At 45.7% G+C, this 12,486-nt stretch overlaps 1 protein-coding gene across 1 annotated transcript in view; it reads right to left on the bottom strand.

The window, feature by feature from the left end:
* The window catches only part of TRPC4AP (transient receptor potential cation channel subfamily C member 4 associated protein), a 39,433-nt gene extending 29,970 nt beyond the window's left edge, over positions 1 to 9,463 (bottom strand). The window contains exons 1-4 of the mRNA XM_066587681.1: positions 9,284 to 9,463; positions 3,366 to 3,494; positions 1,749 to 1,865; positions 53 to 110 (exon numbers count right to left, since the gene is read on the bottom strand). Of these exons, the coding sequence (XP_066443778.1) occupies positions 53 to 110; positions 1,749 to 1,865; positions 3,366 to 3,494; positions 9,284 to 9,391 (412 nt within the window). The 5' untranslated portion in view covers positions 9,392 to 9,463. The remainder of the gene's footprint in view (positions 1 to 52; positions 111 to 1,748; positions 1,866 to 3,365; positions 3,495 to 9,283) is intronic.
* Between the last annotated feature and the right edge of the window lie 3,023 nt (positions 9,464 to 12,486).

Here is a 12,486-nt window from a genome sequence, read left to right as displayed (position 1 = left end):
TCAACAGCTCTTTGGTAAGTCAAGACATGTCTGCCTAAAATGAGTCACTCACTTTTGTGCTTCTTCTTCTGAGGAAAGAGGCTCGGTCGCATGAGGATCTCCACCAGCAGCTACAGGGAGACAAAGGGTTATATAACATATGCTTGGAAAGCGCAAAAATAAGCTATTGTATGGCAGCCCTTAAAATCCATCGTTGGCAACTGCTTTCAAAAATATAGAAGAATCCTCATTTATTACATCAACTTACTTCACATATAGATTATTATTCAGAGCCTTCTTTCAAAATACATGATGAAGGACATTAAAGAGGACCCGTCCCATCCGCTGATCAACAGTGCTGGCTGCATACTGTTCTGGCTGTGTCCCCGCTGACTTCAGTTTGCTTCTAGGCCCTTGCCAGTTCTTGTTATGTATAGAGCCCGGCATTGCGAGTCGCACCTAAGATTGTGGGGAGCAACTTGCATCAAACAGCACATGGACACTCGAATCACATGCTGTTCGACAAGCGGGGACAGTGGACATTGTATGTCCTACTCTCATCCACAATACGGACCAGAATAGGAGATGCTGCTATTGTTCTGCACCAAGGACCACTGGTCCATGTGAAAGCTTGCACATTGAAATAGCTTCACAAGCAAGAACGTGTCCATGTGTTGACTGTGAAATACATGGACAGCACATATGACCTTGTGAATAAGGCCAAACAGTATGCAGTCTGCCCGGCTGATCAGAGAACATAGCAGATCCCTCTTTAAATTGATCCTCTGATATTGGAACAAATGTTTGTCCTGGGACTGGAAGGAGCAGTTATTTACCTGTTAGGCTTCTGCATTGATGCCCCTCTGATCTGCTTGTTCCAGGTCCCATTTTCAGCTGACCAAGAAGCCAGACACAATCTTCGGACTACCTAATGGCCACATTGCATTGATAGTGATCGAATACCAATACACTATACCTGCTCTTTGATTGGCCAGCACTGATCATATAAGCAGTGCTGGCCAATCAGTGCACAGTGTGCATTACATAACTAGAAAATTGTGGTAGCCATCTTGGAGGACAGAAAACAGGATCCTAGAACAGAGGATTGGGAGAAAGTGACAACGTAAGCAAAGCAAGCCGATGACGTCGCCACTATCATTTTTCCTCCCGGTGGTATAGAACGCTGCATTCAAAAACACGGTAAGACGCTGTACACAACATTCTACCGCGTTTTTGACAGCATTGAAAACACTCCCCATTCATTTCAATGGATGATGCATTACATTTTAAAAAAAGCCGAAACGCCTGAAATAAAACAGACAGCGCTCGAAAAACATGGCGTTAAAAACAGCGCGATCAAAGCGCTCATCTGAGGAACCCCAATGGAATTAATGGAGGCATTTTAGAGCGTTTGAAACGCCGTGCTACATAATGCAAGAAATGGCCTTAGTGGGAGAAATATTAAACGTGTAAGAAGTCGTTAGATAAGTGCAAAACAAGTAGGCCTGTAAATATTAATTTTTGCATTTTAGTAACTTGCTAGAAGAGGTCGCCTCATGGAAATATACTGATTATATACATAATTTGTGACAAGGCCAACTAGTTAGCAGCTCTTTATCTTATGACAATGCTTTAGTGACAATGGAATGGTCTGCTGCACATTTGTTGGCTAAAACCCAACATCTGCACAATGTGACATTGACACATAGCAATTTACAGAAATAACAGCGACGCAATCAAATCTGATTAACAAACAACACACAACTTACATCAACACCTCCGAATAGATCAAAGGTGTACGTGTTCGGAAAGGGAAACTCAAGACCGGACTTCTTTTCATCGGTTACAATTGCCATCGCTTCCATAGAAAGTAGAGGAGAAATTTCCTGCATGTTGCAAAAAGATATCACTCAGGTTTAACAAAGCAACAACTTATAATGACACGGGTTCATCTAATCCCACCACGACTCATCATTTGCATATCTGCCTGAGATGGAACTGCATGCTCAGTTTTGCAGCAAAAATGACAACTTCTAGGTGCTTGATTATTATTTTTGTTTTTTTACAACGAGCGTGCATCAGTAGACGTCAATCATTGGTGAGGAGATCATTGGGATCGTGAAATACAGAGAGACTACAACTAGGATTCCTGGATCTATTCTTCTTTGCACCATATGTATCTATTGACTCGGGTATGATAGAGATGTCAGAGTAATACGCTGTACCATAGTCTGATGGCAGATAGACTTGGATGGGATTTTTAGCTTTGGAAATGCAATGACATGACCAAAGCTAAACTTTGGTTTAGAGCGTACTCGTTAAGGCGAATTACTCGATCGAGTATCGCCATTTTCGAGTACATGCCTGCTCGTCCGAAAAAATTCGGGGGCTGGCGGGGGCGAGTGGTGAGTTGCAGGAGTGAGCAGGGAGAGGGGGAGTGAGAGATCTCCCCCCGTTCCCCCCCGCCGGTCCCCGAATCTTTTTGGGAAAGCAAGCATGCACTCGAAAATGGCGATACTCGCTCGAGTAATTTCCCTTAACGAGTACACTCGCTCATCTCTAGAAATAACTTTTCAATAGGGCACAAGTCATTTAAATCTAAACAGGATATTTAGAGGGGTTTTCTAGGACTGAACTATTAAGGAGCTGATGGGCAACGGTCCATTACCTATGACCCCCTTCAATCACCTGATTGCCAGACCACGGATACCGACTACAGGGGTCCTGGGTGTCGGGACCCTGCTTAATTATTGATGACCTATCCTGAGGATCATCAATATTTCAGCCCTAGGAAAACCCCTTTAAAGAAAATAAGTGGTGATGAGCAAACTTTTTAAAAGTTTGGTTCGGTTGGTTTGCCAAACGTTTTCAAAAAGTTTGGTTTGGAATTAGTTTTAACTGAACAGGAAGTTCACCAAAGTCCCTAAAACTGGTGTATAACAATGTCTAAGAGCCATACATGTTACAGCTCCTAGTGTTAGAAACTAGTGTTCAGGACTAGCGTTGAGCGAACCGAACGTACCCAGTTTTGGGTAGAACTTTGCTAAAAGGGCAGTTCCAATTCGTGCTGAACATACTTTTATCAAAGTTAGGCCCCAAACAGCGGTCTACTAGTTTGATTCACTCAACTCTAAAAACAAGCTGAAAAATTCTTACACGCTCCAAGGCACACGATAAACCAGTGAGATGTGCCAACTGTATGCAGTAAATATCTAAAGCCATTTAGCAGAGGATATTAGAGCAGTTCACGTTTTGTAGCGCATCATTATGCATCAAATATTGGCTTTTATGACTGTGACTAAATAGCAGTTTATGAGAGATGATACATTGTAAGTTCCATTCTGCAAGCTGCATTGCAACGTGATCAAAAGGAGGAAAGTCTGTACCTTCAGGATGGCCTGGCACTGGGAGAAGTCGCTGTTGTGGTGGCTGCTTTGATACAACTTGTGCAAGAATAGAGGAATACTGTTCCACTTGGCCTGTTTGTCTCTTTCCTTCAGAAGATCTTCAGTAATCTACAAATAAAGCCCAACCCATGAGAAAGAGTTCGATCCCACAGAGCTATACATATGACAATACGGGTTCAGATACATTGTGGAAACAACGGGAATAATAAACATGGACTACATCACTTATAAACCAATACCAATGCCGAGGGGACATTATAAGAGTAGGGGTCAGTAGGTGGGGGCAGAAGCTACTGATGTTTTAGGCTTTTCAGGTTCCTTTTAAAGGGGTTGCCCCGCGCCGAAACAGGTTTTTTTTTTTTTTCAACCCCCCCCCCCCGGTCGGCGCGAGACAACCCCGATGCAGGGGTTAAAAAAGAACACCGCACAGCGCTTACCTGAATCCCGGCGGTCCGGTGTCTTCATACTTACCTGCTGAAGATGGCCGCCGGGATCTTCTCCCTCGGTGGACCGCAGGGCTTCTGTGCGGTCCATTGCCGATTCCAGCCTCCTGATTGGCTGGAATCGGCACGTGACGGGGCGGAGCTACACGGAGCCGGCATCCTGCACGAGCGGCCCCATTGAGAAAAGCAGAAGACCCGGACTGCGCAAGCGCGTCTAATTTGGCCATTAGACGCCGAAAATTAGACGGGCTCCATGGAGACGAGGACGCCAGCAACAGAACAGGTAAGTGAAAAATTTCTTATAACTTCTGTATGGCTCATAATTAATGCACAATGTACATTACAAAGTGCATTAATATGGCCATACAGAAGTGTATAGACCCACTTGCTGCCGCGGGACAACCCCTTTAAAGCGCTCCCAGGTGGTGGAGAGTCTGGTTATGGTAGCGAGCTCCAACGTATGGGGGAAGCACGGAGGAAACTTTGGAGAGGATTGTGTGTAGAACACACAAAAGGAGGTCAAAGAAGATCTTATGAGAATCTGAGGTGTTGGGAGATTAAGTCAGACATGTCAAATGTATTCCCTGGACAATGGGCAGCCAGCAGAGTAGGTTGGGATGGGGGGGGGGGGGGGTGGATTAGTCAAGAGTACAGAGTTAAGAACGGATTGGAGGGGTGCAAGAGGGGTGGATGATAGGTCGCAGAGAAAGATGTTGCAGCAGTCTAAGAGGGAGATGATGAGGGCATGTACAAGTGATTTAGTTGCCTCTGGGCTGAGGAACGGTTATATCCAAGAGAGGTTTTTGAACTGGAGGTGGCAAGAAGAGGCAAGATCCTGCATGTGCAATCTGAAAGAAAGGGTGGAATCCATGGTTATTCCAATACAGCGGATGTGTGACAACAGTAGAAGACTGGAGCCATTATAGGCGTTGCCCGATGATTTTTTAAATTTTACTTATGGCTATATGTGTGTGAAAATAATAAAACCCCCTGTACTTACTGCTGCGGCCTGAGGCCAGGCGTCAATCTCCTGACATATCCGATCATAGCAACTGCGCCAATATACCTGGAGAATGACACCTGGCCGCCGCAACGTCTGATTGGCTGCAGCTGTTCAACAACTTACATCCGGAGGACCACGGCCTGCAGCGCCGGACTGCCGGGACTGCATACGAGTAAGCACAGCTGATTCTTATTAACACACGGTCAATCATAAGAAAAAAACATTAACTGGACAACCCCTTTAAATGTGACTGGCAGATACAAGTTGTCACTCAAAAAACAAGCCAAGACAGCTACGTTGATGGATAAAAGTGATTTTTTTTTTTTAAAGTGGCGAGAAAAAACAAAAATAAAAAAAGGGGGGCCGCATCCTTAAAGGGTTAAAGAAAAATATTGAACTTAAATATGATCATTGAATGCTACTTGTTTACAGGATACCGAACACCAGCACTTCCTGCAAGCCGCCCCAGGGCGGAACATCTGCTCCACCATTGTTGTGCCTCTGATATAATCCCAGCTCGTGTATACACATCGCATCACAACAGACTGCGGGGCGCCGTGTCCTTCCGTACCGTACAGCACTATTTCTTGCAGCAAAATGGCGGACACCTCAGCGGAGCCAGACGGATGTCAATAGGAGTCAACCCCGCTCACAGATCTGTCACAACGTTACAGAGAACATCCACAACACGGACGAGAACGGAGCCTTAACGCACATTTACACGGAGCGGCTATCGCTCAAATAGCCGCTTATATAAGTGGTTGGCGCGTACGAGCGGCGGTCAATCATTCCTTTTACACAGAGCGATGACTTCCATGGGTTGTTTGCTGAGATCTCATTCATAGAGGCACCGCCATGCTAATTCATTCAAACACGAATGACTGACTTACACCTGAAGATTTCTAATCAACTAGTGACTACTTTTTAGGTAAGCTGAGATGAAATGACCAGCGACATATCAGTCGGCGGCGGCCGTGTTCACAGGAACAACTAGCACTTAGATTTGTTCTTTCAATAGATAATTAGTTCCCATGTACAGGACCGTGTTTTCACGGGAGGGGTGGAGGGCGGAATAATTTGTTTTCGGCATTGCTGTATTCACATTTTTTCCCCTCACGGATGGGGCTGTGTGTAAGGGCTCATTTTTTAGGTGACGAGCTGTAGTTTTTATTAGCACCAATTTGGGGTACATTTAACTTATTTGTTCACTTTTCTTTTACTTATTATATGTGCACAAGGCGAGATTAAATAACGCTTGTGTGAGCCCGCCATTACCGTACGGTCATTACAGAGGCAGCAACAACAAACAGCTTTCTTTTAAAGAATGCAAAAGAGTTTCTTCTTTTTTTTGCTTAGAATTTTTTGACTATTTTAATTTTTTTAGCTTTTTCTACATCTCTGTAGGGAACTTGAACCTGCAATTTTATGATTGCTCAGACAATACAATTCAGTACTTGTGTACTGCAGTGTAGTCTCTCATGTATTAGCAATCCCAGCAATGTCGGGTGTCCGTGTTGCCTTGGCTTGTGGAGGGCCGATGATGTCACAGGTAGAGCTTACGTCCTCCGTTATCCGGTTACATACCTCGATCAACATTGATCGCAGTATGCAAGGAATACATGGCGGGGATTCTGATCACGGCTATAGCAGCACGATCCTGGCTGCCATTTAAAGCCAGCTTCTGCTGTGGATGGCGCTGGCACCATCCCTGAGCGACTAATGGGACCAGACAAGGTGCTGACAAATCACTTAGCAGTCGCTTCATTTCAGCTAAATGAAACCAAGCTAGTAGTGAGCAACATCTCGCTCGGTGGAAAAACACTTAACAGTGATTGAAGAACGGCGGCCGGAAGTGATCTCAGCGCCCGACTCCATTCACTAAACGACCATCGCTCCTGTGTCAAAGCACCCGACACTCATAAAGTAGTCCTTAGGGGCTTGACGAAGATCCCGGTTGGGATCGAAACGTCGGTCATATCTGCATGTGGACCATGATGAATGAAGAGCTGTAACGCTGGTAACCAGCACCCTGGATGCTGCCTTTGTTTTGTTAATTGGACTGGACTGAGGATCAAGATCCGATCCCGAGGTGAGGTTTTGCAGGTTTGATGTTAAATGATGGGCAGATAATAAATCCCAGCATGCTCCATTTTACTGCGGATCTGCTCCATCCATCACTATGGGAGCTAACGACCCGCAGTGCATCTGCACATACATTTAAATACATCTGCGGATCTGAAGGTTAAAAGCAATTAGGGAGGTGGGGAAAAGGCTGGGAGGTAGGGATGCCGATCTTTTCGTTGCGGATGATTGGCAGTGCATACATGCGGGGAAAAAAAAAATCTGCAATATCCCGCATGCAAAAAAAAAAAAAACTATAAAAAAAAAAAAAATCAGTTTTAACCCTTTCCAATCCATTGTCTGACGTCTAAAGACATTCTGATTGAAGGCTGTACATCCGGCAGGGTATTCTTACTGTAGATTACTGGTCGCTCTGTTGTCAGGGACCTCTCCAGCATATCCCATACCGCAGTACTGGCTCTAGCCAGCAGATGACGCCATTGTATAATGGCAGAAAGAGAAAGCCCCTAGGAAACTCTGAATGAAAAATTGGATTGCAAAGGGTTAAGATGACCCGCAGTGGAAACCTGCATGAAACATGCCCGCGTGCCGTGGAGATGGCGCCTTATTCTGCAAATGGCGCTAATTCTGCCAGCAAATGCACCAGAAACTCAAAAAGAAACCCCATGACCGGCACTTTAGTCCTCCTTCACACGAGGGTGTACATTTTTGGTCATTTTGGCTCCGTATGTAGGTGCTTTTTAGAGCGTAAGGCCGGCTGCAGGCCAACAGGTCGGATTGTGAATGCGGGCCCCCAGAGCGGAATCTGGCCCCGCGCCCGGTCAGCACACAAGCCTAACAGTTTTTCTCGGTATTGCTGATGGACACGTGCAGTACACTTTTTTTCTTGCTTTTCCTGCATCGTCGCTAGGCAATGCCGTGGAATCCGCAACCTTTCCACAATGTCTATTGCGTTAGGGCTGTGGGACGGACGGCTTCCATCGACTTCAATGGAAGTCATCCGCGCGAAAAGAGAACATAATGCGATTATTTTTCTGTGAGCAGAAACCGCAATGTCTGTCCGCTCGTGTGAGTGAAGACGCAAATGTTCTTGCTAATGGACGCAGAATACCGCAGATCATCTGTGCGGGCGACAATCACGGATACCACAATCCAAATCCGGCCTAAGTGCTTCTATCAGCGGCCCAACTGATCTCACTTTTTCCCCACCGCCTCCTAGCAGCATGCGCAAGAAAGACGCAGCGAATACGCCTGGAACATCCGTTTTTCACCGCGCTTCTTTACTCTTCCATAGAAGATCATTTTAATGTGCGATACAACCAAAATACGACACGCAGTCCGTGCATAAAACATATCTAAATATACTTTTTTTTTTTTTTTTTAATTCCGCGGCCGTGTATTCAGGCGGTAACGAATACGAACTGAACACAGCCAGCAAATACGCCGTACGAACGGATCCTTAGATGAAGCGTCGCACGCGACTCACAAACCAACATGGCTCCCGTTGTAGACCGCAGCGGGGTCATTCACACTGGGGAGCGAAAAAACGGAATCTGTGGGCTTAATAAACCCATCTTAACACAGAAGTGAATCGTGAACGAACCGCGCCGCCTACAACGGCGTCCGTTCAGCTTCCGTCCAGCATTTTCCTGCACAGATTAGCGCTGAGCGCTGCGCCGTTATTTATTTTTTGAAGGAAGCGACAAAAGGAACTTTACAGCTGCCATAAACGAAGCCTCGGCGCTCGCTCCCGCGGGTGTATGTTGTCCGCGGATCGGCAAACACACACGGACGGCTCTTTCGCTGGATTATCGGTCAAAACAGAACCCATTGAATAGGTTTTTTTTTTTTTTTTTTGCTCGGACGAAAAGTTAAAAAAATAAAATAAAATACAAAAATTAAATCCCAGCGCGCCCCGACCTCGTCCCGCACCGACGCGCTGCGTCCCGCACATCGTAAGGATGTCTGTGCGCCGGCCGATCCAAGTTACCCCTAAGAATCTTGGACACAACTTTTTTTTAAATGGCCATGCGCGTGCGTTTATACACAAGCCAAGCGCACACCTCGCACGTGCTGATGGCGTAATTTAAGCACCCATAGCCGATACGTGCGTAATACACAGCGATATAGGGCGCGCTACGTTTTTCCTCCACGCAAGTAAAAAACGGACGGTTTAACGTAAATCAGCAAAGCAAAAAAAACCCACAAAACACGAGCGACTCCTGTTAGCCCGCTGACAGCAAATCTGTCTAATTAGGCATTAATTACCCCGGCGGAGGCAGATCTGCGAGGACTGGCGGATGGCAGCAGCTTTACCACAGAGGAGGAACAGATGACAATATATATACAGCCTGTATGCCCCATCTCACCTGAGACCCCCGGGTGAGGCCGCACCCCGTCAGCTGTCCCCGCCGGACCTGATGTAATATATTCTCCACCCGGCCCAGCCGAGGAAACGCAACCCCCGCAGCGGCCATGGATCCGTCCACTACCGAACAACGGGAAGTCAGGCTGTTGTTACTCCGGATACAGCGCCCCCTACTGTCCAGTACGACGGAATCCAGCGCGAAGCATGCCGGGAAATGCATTCCTGAGATGTGACTGGACGCGCACGGACGCCATACAGGAAGTGAGTCGCGGTGCCTTCTGGGTACTGAAGTCCAGTGCGTCAGAGTGCGTGCCGCTGCAGAGAGCGCCGCCATTGTATTGGTTGGTCTCTCATGCTAGTGTAGCCGGCTGTGATATCAGACAAATAGTCGTGGAACATGTTAGCTGTGTGATTACTAGGCCTGTCTACAGACTGCTGCTTCATCCACCTATACTGTAGGGCAGCCTGTGCGATAGACCAGCATTTAGACATCTGGATTCACATGAGTGTATACGCATTTACGGAATGGTTATTGCGTATTTGCGCTCACAGCTGCGTTTTTTACTGTACTTTGTGGGTAAAAAAAATCCGCAACAATGGTGTCAGCCATTGAAATGGCCAATGGCTTCCAAAATGTTCTCTTTCCCTGCGCTAATGAAAAATAAAATGTGGATTTTTTTGCACAATCGAAATGCGCGCAAAATCTGTGCATGTGAACGAACACATTAAAATCATCGGGTTCTACTTTGTGCGTTTGCGTGTGAATCCGGCCTTAAGCTATTTTTACACGGGCGAGAATGTAAAAGGCTGTGAAACTCGGCCCGATATCGCGCTCGCCAACGTGCGACGTACCTGCAGATGCGAGGCGTCTGTGCGTCAAAAACTCCTGCCATCAGTTCAATACAGTCACAGTCCTCCGGCGCAGCTGGTTTTCAATAAGAAACCTGGCATCACACTTGCGTGCACCCGGGACCCGGCGCAATGTGTTTTCCAGCCCCACTGAAAACGATAAGTGAGGCGATCCGAGGGAGGGAATCCAAGGCATCAGATGTAGCATATATCGGCCGTCCGTGAAACGCTCGTGTGAATAAGCCCTAAATTGCATACAGCTGGTGATAAGGGCTCATTCACATGTTGCTTTTGTCATCTGTATTTCACGTGGACAAAAAAAAAGTCTCCTGTTCATTGCACTGGTTTTTACACTCCCATAGACTTTCATGGGTGTCCCCCTATTCTCTTCACTGAAGAGGTGCCCCTTCCACCCACAGTAACATCGCAGTGGATGAAGATCGCCAAACACATGCAGTCAGTTCTCCATTCATTTCATTGGGTGAGATGGAAATAACTGAGCGCTTGCTGGCCACCTGTCTCTGCAGTCCCATTAACCCTTTCCAATCCAATTTGTATTCTGGTTTTCCTAGGGGACTTACTCTTTTTCTGCCATTATACAACGGCGCTATCTGCTGGCTAAAGCCAGTACTGCATGAGGTGACACATTGGATAGGCTCCGACAGCAGAGAGACTGGCAATATACAGTAAGAGAACCCCGACGGACGTCTTCCAACATCGAAGCTGTACAGCCTTAAATCATAATGTCTTCAGAGGTCAGACAGTGGATTGGAAAGGGTTAAAAATGAATGGAGTGACCTGTGCAACCATCATTCATTCATTTTCCTCACTGCTGGGAGTACAGTGAGGAGATTGGACCCCTGTTTCCCAAAATGGTTGGGTGCTCAGTGGTGAGACCCCCATTGATCAGCAAGTTATTCTCCATCCTGTGGGATACTTGTCATTCTGATACAACCCATTTAAGGCTAGTAACACTTGCGTTTCAAAAAATATATAAAATCGGTTGTATTTCATCCACTTTGTGTCCCTTCCTTTTTGATGTCTGCAAAATTAAAAACAAAATTTGAAATTGACCCAATTTTTTTTCTGCATCCCTTAAAAAACCTGGCTGCACTTGGTTGACATCAGAGTGCTGTCCGTTTTTATCTATCCCCATTGAGTTTAATAGACGAGTCTTGTCCATTAAAGCCAATAGAATAGTGCAGGTAGTTTTTTCCTGCAGTCCGTCTCTGCATGTAATAACACTGTGGTTGGTGCGTGTTGCCACATACAATCCCCATTCTTTTTTTCATTACATTTTACACAGCATCCCAGCTTTCTTGCAATTGGGGTTGTAGAATAAGAAGGGTCTGTGTGCTGCCCCTGTGAAGTATGTTTTTTATATCAGACTCCACATGGACAGAGGAAAGCACTAGTGTGCTGGGAGCCTTAACCAACCATTTACATGATTGAAAGATTGACAGTTTTAGCGATCGTTTAGCATGAAGTGTTAATGGACACTGATGTCCATTAACACTTTATCAGCTTCATTTGCGTGTAAAAGGGCTTCCTGGAGCTGTTTGCAGAGCACAGCATGTGGTCTGAGCTCCGCACACAGCTCCATTGTTCTTGCACAGGCTGTCAGTAGAATACAATGTAATCTCTGACTCCTGTGCAGAACACAGCATATTCCTGTTATCTCTCTCCAGCTGAACGATGGATTGTAAGCTCACCTTAAAATCATCATTCAGCCAAAAAGTGAACGACGGCAGTGTTTACACGCAACAATCATCGCTCCTATGCCATCTAATTTTGAGCGTTAATTGTGACATGTTAATGGGCCTTTACTTTAAGGCCTCTTTCACACAGGCTACAAAACGCATGTATGTGAAGCTCATGGTTTTCAATGGGTTCTTATAGGCTACAAAACATCTCTCATGTGGATGAATCCATTGGAAACCCTGGGCTTTACATACATGTGTTTTGTAGCAATGATTTTATAGTGAGATTTTGTAGCTCATGTGAATGAGGCGTAATGGGTCAGTGTACTGTCCGTAGTCAGTCAGTAAAAAATAGACAGCACACAGACAGAAAATATGCCCACATGAAGGGCCATAAGTGAGATACATAGGTGGTGTTTGCAAGGGGGAAAAAAAAAAAGTCATTTTAGTTTTTTTTCATCCCCGCTTTTCAGGAGCCATAAATCTTTGGTTTTCGGTCAAAAGAAGGGCTGCCTTCTGTATGCAGTACAAGTTGTATTTTTTTAATGGGACCATTTAACCCTTTCCAATCCATTTATTTTTTCTCATCCATTCTCCACAGCTCCAAATAAATTGGAGCTGGGGACAATGGATGAGAAAAAATAAATTTTCCCTT

The sequence above is a fragment of the Eleutherodactylus coqui genome, chromosome 13 (genome assembly GCF_035609145.1).
Source record: "Eleutherodactylus coqui strain aEleCoq1 chromosome 13, aEleCoq1.hap1, whole genome shotgun sequence".
NCBI classification, from domain to species: domain Eukaryota; kingdom Metazoa; phylum Chordata; class Amphibia; order Anura; family Eleutherodactylidae; genus Eleutherodactylus; species Eleutherodactylus coqui.
The sequence above is the reverse complement of the archived record's forward strand: the minus strand, read 5'-3'. Positions and strand labels throughout refer to the sequence as shown.